The following is a 17,848-nucleotide window of genomic DNA, read 5'->3' as shown; positions in this document are numbered from 1 at the left end:
TGTAAATGACTAAGGAAAGCACTGTTGACAGTGTGTGTGTGTGTGTGTTCACCTCCATGCGTCGGATGTCAATGGAAAGAACTGTGGTGAAGAAAAACATCTGAAGGAAGAAGTCAGACACCAGCCCCACCACAGCAAACAGACAGAACTCCTGGAAACACAGAAATAAACATCAGGCCACTCATAACATGCACAGTAGAAGTGTGTGTGTGCATGTTGTGTGGCAGTACGATCTACTCTGTCTATGTGAATGAAAGTGTGCGTGTACCTGTGTTCATACGCCAGTGTGTGATAGATTGGTGTGTGTGTGTTACCTGGATAGCGGGCACCAGGGTGAAATATCCTATGAGGATGATGCACAGCTCTGTGGCCATGTTCTTCATGATAGACCAGCTCTCATTACTAAGGCCTGGAGAGGGACAACACAATACCACATTAACAAATGCTTGGATTTCACGCACACACACATTTTGTTCTTATATCCTCGTGGGGACCTAAAATCAAATCCTATTTTCCCTATCCCTAAAACTTACCATAACCCTAAACCATAACTCCTTACACAAATTAGTTTTTCATGGTACTTTTTTACCCCTTTTTCTCCACAATTTTGTGATATCCAATTGGTAGTTAAAGTCTTGTCTCATCGCTACAACTCCCGTACGGACTCGGGAGAGGCGAAGGTCGAGAGCCATGCGTCCCCCGAAACACGACCCTGCCAATCCGCACTGCTTCTTGACACACTGCTAGTTTAACTCGGAAGCTAGCCGCACCAATGTGTTGGAGGACACGGCGAACAGCTGGCGACCGAAGTCAGCGTGCATGCACCCGGCCCGTCACAAGGTGTCGCTTGCTTTTACCATCCTCGTGGGGACTTTTGGGGATTGTAGGTCCCCACAAGGATAGAAGAACCAGCCCACACACACTCTTACCCTGAGCGATGCGTAGTTTGACCTCCAGGTCAACAGGGGTGGACACCACAGACTTGGTGAGAACCAGGACGTTCTCCAGCCCTATCACCACCACCAGATATGGGAAGATCTCACTGACAGAGAGAGAGACAACATGATTACAAGGCTGTTGTGAATAATACTTCATAATCTAATTTGAGTAACCAGTGCTCTCAGAGCGCTTATTCGTGGATCAGGTGATAGATGCAAGTTTGGATGTTAGGGTGGGAGAGAGGTCAGGTTTCTCAATTTGATTGTCGTCAAATTGTCGCACAAATAAAAAACAGGTTAAAAATAGAAAACGGGATATTTAGTAGACAAGAGTACAGATGATGAAAGAGAAAAGGGACGATTGAAGACAGTCAAGGTTTGACAGACAGTAAACCAGAGATATACTATCGTTACACGTGAAGATAAGGGTTGGAGGTCAGTATGTAACAAAACTACGCCACAGAAGATAAAGACCAAACACACGTGTTATTACTTCAACAGGTTTTATTATGTGACCATTGTGTCAATATGCACGACTGTGGGTATGTAGGTCTGTGTGCGTGTGGACCCTGGAATCTTGATTGATGGTTGGTGAGATTTGGATGGTGTGAGATGGTCACGCCATCCTCTACATTCCAATAAGCTGGGTGTGATTGGCCAGGTACGCCACATCAACATCTATCCCCGCCCTCTTAAGAATCCCTCCTCCCCTTTGAGTCCACATCTGTTGCCCTTGGCCCTCACTGTACATTAATGTCTGCAGTCCCACAGTAGTCCATACAGATCAATGAGCAGGAGAGGGTCAGGGGCTTTTAGGATATATGTAGAGTGTGTGTGTGTGTGTGTGTGTGTGTGTGTGTGTGTGTGTGTGTGTGTGTGTGTGTGTGTGTGTGTGTGTGTTTCTTACCCTCCATTGAGTGTGGGCGTCAGGCCGAACAGGGTGCAGAGCCCCACAGACATAAGCAGAGAGCTGAGCACTGTTACCACGGCAGCCAGCGCCAAGCCCCATTTTGACTTCACCATGTCAATCTTACCTGGAGAGAGGAAGAAGTAGAGTTAGCATAGACAGAGTTTACACACACTGGGAGGAAAGCGTTAGCATAGACAGAGTCTACACACACTGGAAGGAAAGAGTTAGCATAGACAGAGGCTACACACACTGGGAGGAAAGAGTCAGCATAGACAGAGGCTACACACACTGGAAAGAAAGACTTAACATAGACAGAGGCTACACACACTGGGAGGAAAGAGTTAGCATAGACAGAGTCTACACACACTGGGAGGAAAGAGTTAGCATAGACAGAGTCTACACACACTGGAAGGAAAGAGTTAGCATAGACAGAGTCTACACACACTGGGAGGAAAGAGTTAGCATAGACAGAGTCTACACACACTGGGAGGAAAGAGTTAACATAGACAGAGTCTACATACACTGGGAGGAAAGAGTTAACATAGAGTCTACACACACTGGGAGGAAAGAGTTAACATAGACAGAGGCTACACACACTGGGAGGAAAGAGTTAGCATAGACAGAGTCTACACACACTGGGAGGAAAGAGTTAACATAGACAGACTACACACACTGGGAGGAAAGAGTTAGCATAGACAGAGGCTACACACACTGGGAGGAAAGAGTTAACATAGACAGACTCTACACACACTGGGAGGAAAGAGTTAGCATAGACAGAGGCTACACACACTGGGAGGAAAGAGTTAACATAGACAGAGGCTACACACACTGGGATGAAATAGTTAACATAGACAGACTCTACACACACTGGGAGGAAAGAGTTAGCATAGACAGAGGCTACACACACTGGGAGGAAAGAGTTAGCATAGACAGAGTCTACACACACTGGGAGGAAAGAGTTAGCATAGACATAGTTTACCCACACTGGAAGGAAATAGTTAACATAGACAGAGTCTACATACACTGGGAGGAAAGAGTTAGCATAGACAGAGTCTACACACACTGGGAGGAAAGAGTTAGCATAGACAGAGTCTACACACACTGGGAGGAAAGAGTTAGCATAGACAGAGTCTACACACACTGGGAGGAAAGAGTTAACATAGACAGAGGCTACACACACTGGGAGGAAGAGTTAGCATAGACAGAGGCTACACACACTGGGAGGAAAGAGTTAACATAGACAGAGGCTACACACACTGGGAGGAAAGAGTTAGCATAGACAGAGGCTACATACATTGGGAGGAAAGAGTTAGCATAGACAGAGGCTACACACACTGGGAGGAAAGAGTTAGCATAGACAGTCTACATACACTGAGAGGAAAGAGTTAGCATAGAGTCTACACACACTGGGAGGAAAGAGTTAACATAGACAGAGTCTACACACACTGGGAGGAAAGAGTTAACATAGACAGAGTCTACACACACTGGGAGGAAAGAGTTAGCATAGACAGAGTCTACACACACTGGGAGGAAAGAGTTAGCATAGACAGAGTTTACCCACACTGGGAGGAAAGAGTTAGCATAGACAGAGTCTACACACACTGGGAGGAAAGAGTTAACATAGACATAGTTTACCCACACTGGAAGGAAATAGTTAACATAGACAGAGTCTACATACACTGGGAGGAAAGAGTTAACATAAGACAGAGTCTACACACACTGGGAGGAAAGAGTTAGCATAGACAGAGTCTACACACACTGGGAGGAAAGAGTTAACATAGAGTCTACACACACTGGGAGGAAAGAGTTAACATAGACAGAGGCTAAACACACTGGGAGGAAAGAGTTAGCATAGACAGAGTCTACACACACTGGGAGGAAAGAGTTAGCATAGACAGAGGCTACACACACTGGGAGGAAAGAGTTAGCATAGACAGAGGCTACACACACTGGGAGGAAAGAGTTAGCATAGACAGAGGCTACATACATTGGGAGGAAAGAGTTAGCATAGACAGAGTCTACACACACTGGGAGGAAAGAGTTAACATAGACAGAGGCTACACACACTGGGAGGAAAGAGTTAGCATAGACAGAGTCTACACACACTGGGAGGAAAGAGTTAGCATAGACAGAGTCTACACACACTGGGAGGAAAGAGTTAGCATAGACAGAGTCTACACACACTGGGAGGAAAGAGTTAACATAGACAGAGGCTACACACACTGGGAGGAAGAGTTAGCATAGACAGAGGCTACACACACTGGGAGGAAAGAGTTAACATAGACAGAGGCTACACACACTGGGAGGAAAGAGTTAGCATAGACAGAGGCTACATACATTGGGAGGAAAGAGTTAGCATAGACAGAGGCTACACACACTGGGAGGAAAGAGTTAGCATAGACAGTCTACATACACTGAGAGGAAAGAGTTAGCATAGGACTCTGTCTAACACCCACACTACAACACACACACTTCAGTTTATGCAGCTTTTAGTTGAAATGAGGTTTGTGCACAGTACATTTTGCATGTGTGTGTATGTGTGTGCATGCCAGCATATTGTTGGTTTTGGCACACATTGGTGAGTCTTATCATGGTAGATTATTATGGTGGACTACAGTGTTCCTGTGTAGGAGATTATCCCTGGACGAGACAGGAACAGCCTTGGCTAGGACTCAGTCACACACACACACACACACACACACACACACACTAATCTGGACCTTGGCTCTGTGGCCTTGACTGGGCACCTGGGAACAATATCCCAGTGAAAACGAGACGCCCACAAAGCAAGACATCCGACTTCAGCATTTCTTTTGAAACCAATTCCCCCGCCCCCCCCCCCGGCTTTAGTAATGGGACACATTACTTCAAGGAAAAATGGATGGAAAGAAGGATGCATCTTTAACTAAATGAAACTAAGCCAACTCTTTCAGATCAGTGCAGATGAAGGGAAGCTCTTTAGACTATTGAGATGCCCCCGTGGCGCCCAGACTCCAGTCAGAGACTTACGTGTGGAGAAGTAGATGTAGGCGAAAAGTATGATGTAGGTGGTGACCAGGGGGATGAGCTCGGCCATGCCTATCTCCTCCTTGAAGTGCACGTGCACCATGTGGTCCTCGCGTAGGCTGCAGTTCACCGAGGGGTGCAGCTGGCGGAGACGCGCCCGCAGGCTAGACAGGAACCTGGCGTCGTAGCTGCCCAGGACCATGGTGATGGTGTAGGTGACCACCCTCTTCCTGCTGTACAGACTCACCCCTGTGTGTTTCACCGGGACGCCAAACAGCAGGTCTAACACACACACACACACACACACACACACACACACACACACACACACACACACACACACACACACACACACACACACACACACACACACACACACACACACACACACACACACACACACACTTAGCATTGAACAATAACAGCATTACCAGTCTGCCTGACATTAGTTGGGGCCAGAGTATGTGAGCAGTGAGGAGCGTGCCCAATTTGACTGGAGCACGGAGCGAGATTCCCAAAAGGCTGGAGCGTCAGCCATCTTGCCCGCTCTAATTTCACTTCAAAAAAGTAGCGCTCACTTCAGGAGCTCAGGGCATGTCCATCCCAGCATGCATTTGTAGTCTACTTGTGTGCTGCTATAGCCCCATGCTTTAGCTACAGCCACGGAGTTCACTAAATATTTTTTTATAAAGAAACTGATAAAACACACAGGTGCAAAATCAAGTTGACTTACAAAGATGAGGACCAAGAGCAAGAGAAGGAGTTTGTTGATGTAGTGTCTACAACTAGAGAATCATTGTGGAATCTGAAAAGATACGTATCCCGAAAGTATGACCGTATACTACGTCCACATGCTAAAAGAAAGGAACAAGGTTTGTAAATAACTAACTGTGTCATTGTAGCAAAGTATTTATAAACAAAAAAAATCTGATCCCATAATAGAGATAAATTAGGCCATAAATATTTTGGCCCAATAGGCCTGGTACATTCCCACTTTCTAGGAGCTTTCTGTTTTGATTGGGTTAATTTGCCTAAAAACCTTTAGGCCTACCTATAGAACATTTTTAAAACAACTCTACATCTCAGCTCAGCCTGGCAAGAGTGGCCAAAAGGGTGTTTAGCTTCCCCAGTTCCTCTGCAAGTGTGGAGAGGATATTCTCCGCTGCTGGCTCGCTCTCCAGGCACCATCGCATGAGCCTGAAGCCACAGACTGGCGTGTATTCAAAACATTTATTAAAAGGTACTGTAGACAGTCACAGCCTAAATGCCAAATTTATAGACTACAATGATTTAATACAACTAAATGTTGTTTAAATGCTGAGCACTATGTTCCTACCAGCCTGGGGTTGCATTCACAAATCCTTCACAATGTATTTCTTTGTAGGCTGCAGCCTTGAAATAATTGAAATAATAGCCTAAATAATTAGTTCCTTCTTAGGCTCCATGTCTGGCTCCTGACCTGTTTAGAGTGTTTATATGCGGTTTAATATGACATGTAGCCTATTTGGAATGATGTTCACTTCTTACATTCATCTTCATATGTTTATTCAAACAGCTTTCAGTCAAATCCATATGGTTTGGTTTCAATACTTAAAAAACAATTGGGACACCATAGTGCCCCCAAAGCTCATCACTAAGCTAAGGAGCCTGGGACTAAACACCTCCCTCTGCAACTGGATCCTGGACTTCCTGACAGGCCGCCCCCAGGTGGTGAGGGTAGGTAACAACACATCTGATCCACGCTGATCATCAACACGAGGGCCCCTCAGGGATGCGTGCTCAGTCCCCTCCTGTACTCCCTGTTCACCCATGACTGCATGACCAGGCACGACTCCAACACCATCAATAAGTTTGCAGACGACAGATGTAGGCCTGATCACCGACAACGATGAGACAGCCTATAGGGAGGAGGTCAGAGACCTGGCAGTGTGGTGCCAGGATAACAACCTCTCCCTCAACGTGATCAAGACAAAGGAGATGATCGTGAACTACAAGAAAAGGAGGGCAGAGCGCGTCCCCATTTTAATCGACGGGGCTCTAGTGGAGCAGGTTGAGCGATTCAAGTTCCTTGATGTCCAATTATCATGATCCAAACACACCAAGACAGTCGTGAAGAGGGCACGACAACCCCTATTCCCCCTCGGAGACTGAAAAGATCTGTCATGGGTCCTCAGATCCTCAAAACGTTATACAGCTGCACCATCGAGAGCATTCTGACTGGTTGCATCACCGCCTGGTATGGCAACTGCTCGGCCTCCGACCACAAGGCACTACAGAGGGTAGTGCATATGGTCCAGTACATCACCAAGCCAAGCTTCCTGCCATCCAGGACCTCTATACCAGGCGGTGTCAGAGGAATGCCCTAAAAATTGCCAAAGACTCCAGCCACCCTAGTCATAGACTGTTATCTCTGCTACCTCACGGCAAGCAGTACCGGAGTGCCAAGTCTTGGTCCAAAAGGCTTCTTAACAGCTTCTACCCCCAAGTCAAATGGCTACCCAGACTTTTTGCTTTGAACCCACCACCACTACCACCTTTACGCTGCTCCTACTCTCTGTTTATTATCTATGCATAGTCACTTTACCTCTACCTACATGTACATATTACCCCAATTACCTTGACTAACCTGTGCCCCCGCACATTGACTCTGTACAGGTACGCCCTGTATATAGGCCGACACTGTAAATAAGAATTTGTTCTTAACTGACTTGCCTAGTTAAATAAAGAGGTTAAATAAAATACAAATAAGTAAAATATAGCCTCGCTACTGTTATTTTATTGTTGCCCTTTAATTATTTGTTATTTTTCACAAGAAAATACTTCAACACTTATTTTTCTTAAAACTGCATTGTTGGTTAAGGGCTTGTAAGTAAGCATTTCACTGTAATCTGTTGTATTCAGCGCATGTGACAAAAACAATTTGATTTGATTTGTAGATCCAGGTAGTCACAAAAATAGATGGGTGTTGGTTAAATTGTGATTTTAATGAATGGAGCGAATTTGGCGTGGGTCTTTAGTGGAAACGACATGGAGCGCAAGCACCACTCCATTAGTGATGAGCGGCTCTGCTCACACGCTCTGGTTGGGGCTCAATGAGCATTAGCCAAAGGGATACAAAAGGATGATTCCTTTGCTCTGCCCTCCATTTACCTCACCCCTCCCATCCCTTCCTCCCCTCTCTACCTCTCAGTGTGGCGGAGGTGTGCAGTCCTTTGGGTTCGTGCTGGTGGACGGTCTTCAGCAGGTCGGGGTCAGAGTCAAACAGCTCCCGCTGGTTCTGCCAGTAGTTGCCGGGGGAGACCAGCAGACAACCGTGCTCCGGAAGCACTGTCTGCATACGCCGTAACCCCGGCAACAGGTCCGTCACCTGCAGGCAGAGCGCCTCCAGGCTCCTGACCCCAGAACTGCAAAGAGACGAAAGGTAAGTCCGGTCAAGTCAAGGTGCATTTTAAAACGGTAGAGAAAGCTCGAGGTGGGAGAGAGACATTGGATGTACGTGTGTAGTTTCCCATACCCGTCGTTGTGTACATGGTTGCGGATCTCCTCCAGCAGGCTGAATACGCGGCTCAGTGGGGAGCGGAACACGTCCACAGGGACCAGCGTACTGTCCCAGGGAGACACAGCTGCCTTCACCAGGACCTGTTGGATGTAGGCCACCGGAGGACCCCGATACTGGAGGAACATAGAGGGTTTTGAAAAACATGGCAGAGAATCGGATGAGTTTGTTATTTTACAGTCCCTTTTTCAGCTGGTATTTCAAACACTCAATGCAATTGGTAACTACCTGGTACCAAATGGTACTTAGTGGTGTTAGGTTTATTTTTTAAAGATCATGATATTACAAATGTACCATGTAAACAGTCAAGCCATGTGGGTACTGTAAGTGGGGTGATCTTTTGACCGTGAGTCTTACCCAGTCAGGCCGCTCGCCGAGGTCTCCCTGGGGCTCATGGGAAGGGACGGTATAATCTCGGACCCGTGTGGTGAACTCCACCGGCCCGGTCCCCGGCAGAGGCAGCCGCAGCAGGGGGTAGCTGAGAGAGGGGGGAGAGAGCAATGACTTGGGAGAACATGGGAGTGGAGAATAAGTGACAGTGTGGTCTGAATATTAGTTACAGGCTTGAGTATTGTGAATTATTATCCCAGCACTAAAATACACACCCTCTACCAAAATGATAATTTCCTTACAGTTAAACGTACACTGAACAAAAATAAACGCAACATGCAACAATTTCAAAGATTTTACTGAGTTACAGTTCAAATAAGGAAATCAGTCAATTGAAAAAAATTCATGAGGCCCTAATCTATGGATTTCACATGACTGGGAATACAGATATGCATCTGTTGGTCACAGATACCTTAAAAGAGACGGTAGGGGCGTGGATCAGAAAACCAGTCAGTATCTGGTGTGGCCATTATTTGCCTCATGTAGCAAGACATCTCTTTAGCATAGAGTTGATCAAGCTGTTGCAAAGTTGCTGGATATTGGCGGGAACTGGTACAAGCTGTCGTACACATCGTTCCAGAGCATCCCAAACATGCTCAATGGGCGACATATCTGGAGAGTATGCAGGTCATGGAAGAACTGGGACATTTTCAGCTTCCAGAAATTGTGTAGAGATCCTTGCGACATGGGTCTGTGCATCATCATACTGAAAAATTAGGTGATTGCGTCGGATGAATGGCACGATAATGGGCCTCAGGATCTCGTCACGGCATCTCTGCGCATTCAAATCGCCATCGATAAAATGCGATTGTGTTCATAGTCTGTAGCTTATGCCTGCCTATACCATAACCCCACTGCCACCATGGGGAATTCTGTTCACAATAGCAAACCACTTGCCCACACGACGCCATCTGCTGGTACAGTTGAAACCAGGATTAATCCGTGAAGAGCACACTTCTCCAGCGTGCCAATGGCTATCTAATGTGAGCATTTGCCCACTGAAATTGGTTGCGATGCTGAACTGCAGTCAGGTCAAGATCTTGGTGAGGACGACGAGCACGTTCCCTGAGACGGTTTCTGAAAGTTTGTGCAGAAATTCTTTAGTTGTGCAAACCCACAGTTTCATCAGCTGTCCGGGTGGCTGGTCTCAGACAATCCCACAGGTGTAGGCTAATTGCACGCTCCCTCAAAACTTGAGACATCTGTGGTATTTTGTTGTGTGACAAACCTGCATATTTTAGAGTGGCTTTTTATTGTCCCCAGCACAAGGTGCACCTGTGTAATGATCATGCGGTCAATTAGCTTCTTGATATACCACACCTGTTAGGTGGATGGATTATCTTGGCAAAGGCGAAATGCTCACTAACAGGGATGTAAACAAATGTGTGCACCAAATTTGAGAGAATTATATTTTAGCACATGAAACCAACACTACATGTTGCGTTTATATTGTTGTTCAGTATAATAATACATGTATGTGTATATAAGCATCCCTGAGTGTGCAAGTGTGTGAATGTCTGTGTAAGTGAAAAAAAGAAGTCGGTGCCACTGCCTCCCCTGTCCTTTGTTGGCAGATTTAGCATTAACTAGACACCGACCACCCGTTTCCCTGGGAAGAGGTTGGCTCTTACGAAACACACTGAGATTTACAAGATTTAGTAGACCGATACACTCGCACGTGCACAATTGCATGCCCCACACACTGACACAGGAACGAACACACACACATACACACACTTAATGAGAAAAGGATTGAAGGGGTTTAGCACTTAATATGTATGCCGATACCATATCCACTCATGAATGTGTGTTTGTAAAACATGAGTCTACTAATGCTCACTAATTCCACCCTAATGCAAGAGTAAGTAACTACAACCTTTCATCCCAGGTTGTCATCGTCTTCACTCAACCATTCCCATAGAAAGGACCACTTTCTAGGGCCCATTTGCCCTGTGAACAAACTCATTTTAAATGAGGGAAAAAAACAAAGAAAACCAACAAGTGCATTAAGTTCAAGGGCGCCTCCAAAATTCACGGAAAGCTACGAGGCTACTGAGGCTAAGACAAACAGCCAGAGTGACCCTGCTGGATTTGTCTGTCTCTGTTAGGCCATTGGGTACACTTTACCACGACTGGAAATGATGCCGACAGCCTGGCAATACTGTAGCAAAGGGATGAATGTGGGTACAAATTTGGAGGACGCCAACTATAACCAGTTAAAATCTCTTAAAATCTTATTACCCCTCGTGAGGAGACTACCCCACTGTGAAGGGTATAGGCCTTGCTCTGTTGCCTTCGAAGTTGAAGCCCACTTCCATAGACGAGCAAAAGCATTTCAAACCTCTTGAATAATTAACTAAAGATTCCAACAGGGCATTGGGAAATTGATTTTCAGGTGAGGACTGAACACACTGAAACGTTTATGGGTGTTCTATACACTAAACACTGTCAATACTGACTCAGTATCCCTGACCTGCACCACATCAAAAGGTGCAGTTTGCATAGTTCCAAAGTATAGTACAATAAATAAAATATTTTTGGTCACATACACATATTTAGCAGATGTTATTGCGGGTGTAGCGAAATGCTTGTTTTTTTTAATAGTGACGTGACTGACAGTGTTGCTCACTATCTAAGTGCTTGAACACTCTTTCATCCTGGTTCTTTGGCAGCCTGTCAGGCCACGGGATACAGATTTCTCTTTGAGGACACTACACCCCCTCTCCCTCTCCCTCTCTCTAAGGTCACTGTACTGCCACAAAGGGCTTTTGTTTTGCAGCAGGAGCCCCCACCTCCTGGGAGGCAGATGGAGGGCCAGGAACACACAGATAGGCCTATTCTCCAGGGGTCACTTTCTCACAGCCCTCTGCTGTGTCTCTCTTTTTAACTCTGCTTCCACCCCTTTAATTCCCTGAACTCAGTGCAGCCGTCAGCCAGCCGTGCTTTTGGCACTGCACTGCTGCCTCCACGGTTCCATGCTGTACCGTATTCGTTCCATCCTGTCCTGACTTCTCATCTGTGACCTTTCAACTGTGACGGCGTTGACCTCTAATGTGGATCTCTGAGGTGGAAAAGTGTGTGTTCTGTTCCGAGTGTTGATTTATGTGTATGGCTATGGGCGTTTCATTTAGTTGACTGGGTTTTGCAGGGCCTGCTCCTTTTTCTCCCACCTCTGTTGTTGACCTCTTTTTTTAAATGTTCATCCATCTGCTTCTCTTCTATTTTACTGACCTACCATCTCACATCTGCCCATGTGGATAGAAAAAATACATACAATCCTTTCAAAACCTGCCAAAAACATGTTCAGAGAAACCAGTACAAGAACTCTCACATATAATCTCTTGAAGATGCACACGCCCATCCCCAGAACCCACTTCCCTCATAGACACTCCCCTTCCTCAGACGTACCAGCAGGCGAGAATACTGGCAGAGGTGAAGAGGATGATGGGCACCGGATAGGAAGCGCAAAGCAGCCCATGGCGGTAAAATGCCGTCGAGATCTTCTCTCGCAGCCGCTCTCTCACCGTCATCCTGGGGGGCGGGGTCAGCTGCCGGTCATCGGGAGGGCGAGCGAGGACGGAGTGCCGTGGTGCATCCAGGGACCTATAGGGAACCACAGAGACGAGAGGTGTGGGTTAACACAAACTCAGAGATACCATGGTTGGGGTCAATTCAAATGGAATGCTGTCAATTCAGGAAGTGATTTGAATTGAAAATTAAAATGGAAAAAGCTTTGAATTAAAGCATAGAACATAGGTGCCCTTTTTTAAATTATTGACCTGGAATTTCAGTTTACTTCCTGAATTGACTGCCTTCATTTTGACTTGACCTCAACCCTGGAGGATACTCGGCACTCACCACATAATCAGCTGCTGCTGAATGTAGCCTGTTCATGTTGCTTTGGACGAGTCTGCCTTATTACCAATTTATTACACAAAACACCTCAAACCTATATATGGTCACACACTGCAGAAACCAAAGAGAAGCCCTCATTAACTCCCTGTCCCATCAGAAACACCATAGATATCACGTCCACATTTCCCATCCCTAACACCACCACAAGATATTTGGTCTTACCTGTATGTCCCAAGTACAACCTCCATTTAGCGACAACCTTACCAGATTGGCTAGGCTACATCACAGTATCTTCTACCCCCCACCCTCAGACAAATGCAGCCCTGCCACAGCATCTATCTAGCTAGTCTAGTTACTATCCCAGACAAACTCAGCCCTGCCACAGCATCTATCTAGCTAGTCTGGTTACTATCCCAGACAAACTCAGCCCTGCCACAGCATCTATCTAGCTAGTCTAGTTACTATCCCAGACAAACTCAGCCCTGCCACAGCATCTATCTAGCTAGTCTGGTTACTATCCCAGACAAACTCAGCCCTGCCACCGAATCTATCTAGCTAGTGTAGTTACTATCCCAGACAAACTCAGCCCTGCCACAGCATCTATCTAGCTAGTGTAGTTACTACTAGAGGTCGACCGATTAATCGGAATGGCTGAACAATTAGGGCCGATTTCAAGATTTCATTACAATCGGAAATCAGTATTTTTGGGCGCCGATTTTATTTTACATTTTTTTTACATCTTTATTTAATCTTTATTTAACTAGGCAAATCAGTTAAGAACCAATTCTTATTTTCAATTACGGCCTAGCAACGGTGGGCTAACTGCCTCGTTCAGGGGCAGAAAGACAGATTTTCACCTTGTCAGCTCGGGGGATCCAACCTTGCAACCTTACAGTTAACTAGTCCAATGCAATAACGACCTGCTTCTCTCTCGTTGCACTCCACAAGGAGACTGACTGCCTGTTACGCAAATGCTGTAAGCCAAGGAAAGTTGCTAGCTAGCATTAAACTTATCTTATAAAAAACTATCAATCATAATCACTAGTTAACTACACATGGTTGATGATATTACTAGATATTATCTAGCGTGTCCTGTGTTGCATATAATCTGACTGAGCATACAAGTATCTAAGTATCTGACTGAGTGGTGGTAGGCAGAAGCAGGCGCGTAAACATTCATTCAAACAGCACTTTTGTGCGTTTTGCCAGCAGCTCTTCGTTGTGCGTCAAGCATTGCACTGTTTATGACTTCAAACCTATCAACTCCCGAGATGAGGCTGGTGTGACCTAAGTGAAATGGCTGGCTAGTTAGCGCACGCTAATAGCGTTTCAAACTTCACTCGTTCTGAGCCTTGGGGTGGTTGTTTCCCTTGCTCTGCATGAGTAACGCTGCTTCGATGTGGTGGCTGTTGTCGTTGTGTTGCTGGTTCGAGCCCAGGGAGGAGCGAGGAGAGGGACGGAAGCTATACTCTTACACTGGCAATACTAAAGTGCCTATAAGAACATCCAATAGTCAAAGGTTAATGAAATACAAACGGTATAGAGGGAAATAGTCCTACAATAACTACAACCTAAAACTTCTTACCTGGGAATATTGAAGACTCATGTTAAAAGGAACCACCAGCTTTCATATGTTCTCATGTTCTGAGCAAGGAACTGAAACATTAGCTTTCTTACATAGCACATATTGCACTTTTACTTTCTTCTCCAACACATTGTTTTTGCATTTAAACCAAATTGAACATGTTTCATTATCTACTTGAGGCTAAATTGATTTTATTAATGTATTATATTAAGTTAAAATAAGTGTTAATTCAGTATTGTTGTAATTGTCATTATTAAAAAATTGTAAAAATTAAATCATCCGATTAATTGGTATCAGGTTTTTTGGTCCTCCAATAATCGGTATCGGCGTTGAAAAATTATAATCGGTCGACCTCTAGTTACTATCCCAGACAAACTCAGCCCTGCCACAGCATCTATCTAGCTAGTCTAGTTACTATCCCAGACAAACTCAGCCCTGCCACAGCATCTATCTAGCTAGTCTAGTTACTATCCCAGACAAACTAAGCCCTGCCACAGCATCTATCTAGCTAGTCTAGTTACTATCCCAGACAAACTCAGCCCTGCCACAGCATCTATCTAGCTAGTGTATTTATTATCCAAGACAAACTCAGCCCTGCCACAGCATCTATCTAGCTAGTCTAGTTACTATCCCAGACAAACTCAGCCCTGCCACAGCATCTATCTAGCTAGTGTATTTATTATCCAAGACAAACTCAGCCCTGCCACAGCATCTATCTAGCTAGTCTAGTTACTATCCCAGAAAAACTCAGCCCTGCCACAGCATCTATCTAGCTAGTGTAGTTATTATCCCAGACAAACTCAGCTCTGTCCCAGTTAACTTTCTTTAAATCGGAAAAAGTGCCTTTCTGTCCCAGTACCTGTTCAGGGGGAAGTCTGGCTGCCTCTCACGCTCTCTCGTGCCTGTTTGGCCTAAGTCCTCCAAAAGCACCGGATTTTAAAGGTTTCACGGAGATCCCTGGCTTAAAACAACAGAGCCCTATTTCAGGCACCACAGCCAAAGTGTGACTGACTGGCTCAGCTCTACCCCCTGAGTACTCTGGAAACATTCCTGGGGGAATTTAGCCTACCTCTGGAGCGGCTTGATCTTCCACTATAAATACTCTATATACAGTAAACACAGCAGGCAGCAACACACACACATACCAACAAATGGCTAGAGGGTATACCGACAGTTGAATTTAATCAGAGGCCTCGAGTGCCGTGACTCACCCCATTTCTACATTGCTCTACATTTTTGACCTGATATCTAGCCTGTAGGTCCCATTATGCCCTGTGCGTCCATCTCCTCAGTCCTTCCCTGGTGTTGTGGTGCAGGAAAGCGAGGCCTGAGTTGGCAGGTGCTCAACAACATCTCCGTCAGTGAGTTAATCCGGGATAGGAAACGCCACAACGAGGCTCACAGGTCTAGGCCCCCACCCTCTCTACCTCTTTTTCCCTAGTCTCTCGATCCTGCAGCTACACGGGTGAGGCAGACTTAACAGGTCTGTACACACGTCAGGCAGGCAGTCAAGTCAGTCTGCACATGACAGTGAGTTTATTTTACCTTTATTTAACTAGGCAAGTCAGTTAAGAACAAATTCTTATTTTCAATGATGGCCTTGGAACAGTGGGGTAACTGCCTTGTTCAGGGGCAGAAGGACAGATTTTTACCTTGTCAGCTCGGAGATTCGATCTTGCAACCTTCCGGTTACTAGTCCAATGCTCTAACCACTAGGCGACCTGCCGCCCCAGTCGTCAGTGCATACCTCAGACTAAGGCATTTTAAGACAAAGAAAACGACTGACCCAGCCAGCAATACCACAGAGACTTTATGATGCCAAGTCTTGAGACATGTGCCACTATGGATTCCAGTAGCCCAGCTCAGGGAGGGGGCAGCAGTTCACCTTCAGTAGGCCTACCTGCTTAACCACTCATACAGCAAACAATACAGCTTCTGACAAAACAGAGCATGTCATTATGTTCCAAAAGCACTTTTGCGAGAACATCAGGGACAAAAATGCCTGCCAAAACTATCAACCTCTTTTTACATAGTAGCCTATGTACTACATGTTTTTCTAGTTGCAAGTTCCCAGGAAATGGAAATAAGATTATAATTTAAATGGTGCGTACCGGTAGGCTACATTTTCCAAAAAATGTGCACACGCTTTTCTCAGAAACATGTTTGTTAGCTCATGGAGGAATTGGTAACAGAGTTACACAAGACTAGGCTTAAGATTTCATCATATGCTGCTCGGAAGAAGAGTGTGCCTGAAGTAAACCAAATAAATGCTTACCTCCTAACGATGCTTCCTAAAATCCCCAGTTTGAAGGCATCGCTGGATCCTATACAGTCCATTGCCATGATCCACACCTGTGTAAGGGGTCTTAAAACCCAATGTAAAAAAGCTAAGACTCCTGGCAAGTAGCACCATAAATGCAGGGATTTTGGGCTGCATTGAGAAGCAGCACGATTGTATTTCAGCTCCCTTCTCCTATAGTGAACTGAGCACTTGCTCCTCAACTCTAATGCACCATAACTGTACAGACCATTCTTGAGTCAATGTCAGCTGGGACTAATGCCTGAAGGCTTTATTGCGACAATTCATTTACAGCCACCCATTTACAAACATACAGGGAGCAAATTGGCCCAGTCAATCAGTAACCACTATTATGTCATCGAAAATGGCAAAAACCCGGTCCAAAAACTACAATGAAAACGTTGAGTGACCCGTCACAAAGGCTTTAGTGATGAGACACAATGAACATTTAAATAAGAAAAATCAGTGGGCCTATGTGTATTTTGCACAAAAAAAACTCCTTAACATTCATATACTGAGTTGAATTAAATATCAGCTTTTTTTTTAAAGAAAATTGTATGCAACGTGAATGTGTGGTCGTGTGTGGTTTGAACATGCATGAAACATACAGTAGGTGAATGAATGTGAGAAGTGTAAAAATGTGAAAGTGCACAGAGTGTCAATAAGTCTATATTTGACTTTGAGTTTCGAATTTGGATGGCAGATGGTTTGACTTCAACTAACCAAGTTTTAAGCAAAGATATAAAAATATATAGCGCTTGATTGTCTTTGCGACTACACTTGAAGAAACTTTCAAAAGTTTTTAACATTTTCCATATTGACTGACCTTCATGTCTTAAAGTAATGATGGACTGTCGTTTCTCTTTGTTTATTTGAGCTGTTCTTGCCATAATATGGCCATGGTCTTTTACCAAATAGGGCTTTCTTCTGTATACCATACCTTGTCAAGACACAACAGATTGGCTCAAACGCATTAAGAAATTCCACAAATTAACTTTTAACAAAGCACACCTGCTAATTTAAACGCATTCCATTCCAGGTGACTACCTCATGAAGCTGGTTGAGAGAATGCCAAGAGTGTGCAAAGCTGTCAAAGGCAAAGGGTGGCTACTTTGGAGAATCTGAAATATAAACTATATTTTTGATTTGTTCAACACTTTTTTGGTTAATTCATGATTCCATGTGTTTTTTAATAGTTTGGATGTCTTCACTATTATTATACAATGTAGAAAATAGTAAAAAATAAAGAAAAACACTCGAATGAGTAGGTGTCCACCCCAAACGTGTTACTAGTACTGTGTATACACAC

The 17,848-nt window shown here is 45.0% G+C and overlaps 1 protein-coding gene across 1 annotated transcript in view; it reads right to left on the bottom strand.

The window, feature by feature from the left end:
* LOC139364915 (sterol regulatory element-binding protein cleavage-activating protein-like) overlaps window positions 1–17,848 on the bottom strand; it is a 39,372-nt gene that overhangs the window by 15,026 nt on the left and 6,498 nt on the right. Inside the window, exons 2-10 of the mRNA XM_071102143.1 lie at window positions 12,209–12,403; window positions 8,768–8,888; window positions 8,369–8,526; window positions 8,038–8,258; window positions 4,858–5,136; window positions 1,846–1,972; window positions 930–1,042; window positions 315–409; window positions 53–151 (exon numbers count right to left, since the gene is read on the bottom strand). Of these exons, the coding sequence (XP_070958244.1) occupies window positions 53–151; window positions 315–409; window positions 930–1,042; window positions 1,846–1,972; window positions 4,858–5,136; window positions 8,038–8,258; window positions 8,369–8,526; window positions 8,768–8,888; window positions 12,209–12,330 (1,335 nt within the window). The 5' untranslated portion in view covers window positions 12,331–12,403. The remainder of the gene's footprint in view (window positions 1–52; window positions 152–314; window positions 410–929; window positions 1,043–1,845; window positions 1,973–4,857; window positions 5,137–8,037; window positions 8,259–8,368; window positions 8,527–8,767; window positions 8,889–12,208; window positions 12,404–17,848) is intronic.

Source organism: Oncorhynchus clarkii, chromosome 2, assembly GCF_045791955.1.
Source record: "Oncorhynchus clarkii lewisi isolate Uvic-CL-2024 chromosome 2, UVic_Ocla_1.0, whole genome shotgun sequence".
In the NCBI taxonomy this organism is placed as follows: Eukaryota; Metazoa; Chordata; class Actinopteri; order Salmoniformes; family Salmonidae; genus Oncorhynchus; species Oncorhynchus clarkii.
Note: the sequence above shows the minus strand (reverse complement) of the source record. Positions and strands in the feature narration are given on the sequence as shown.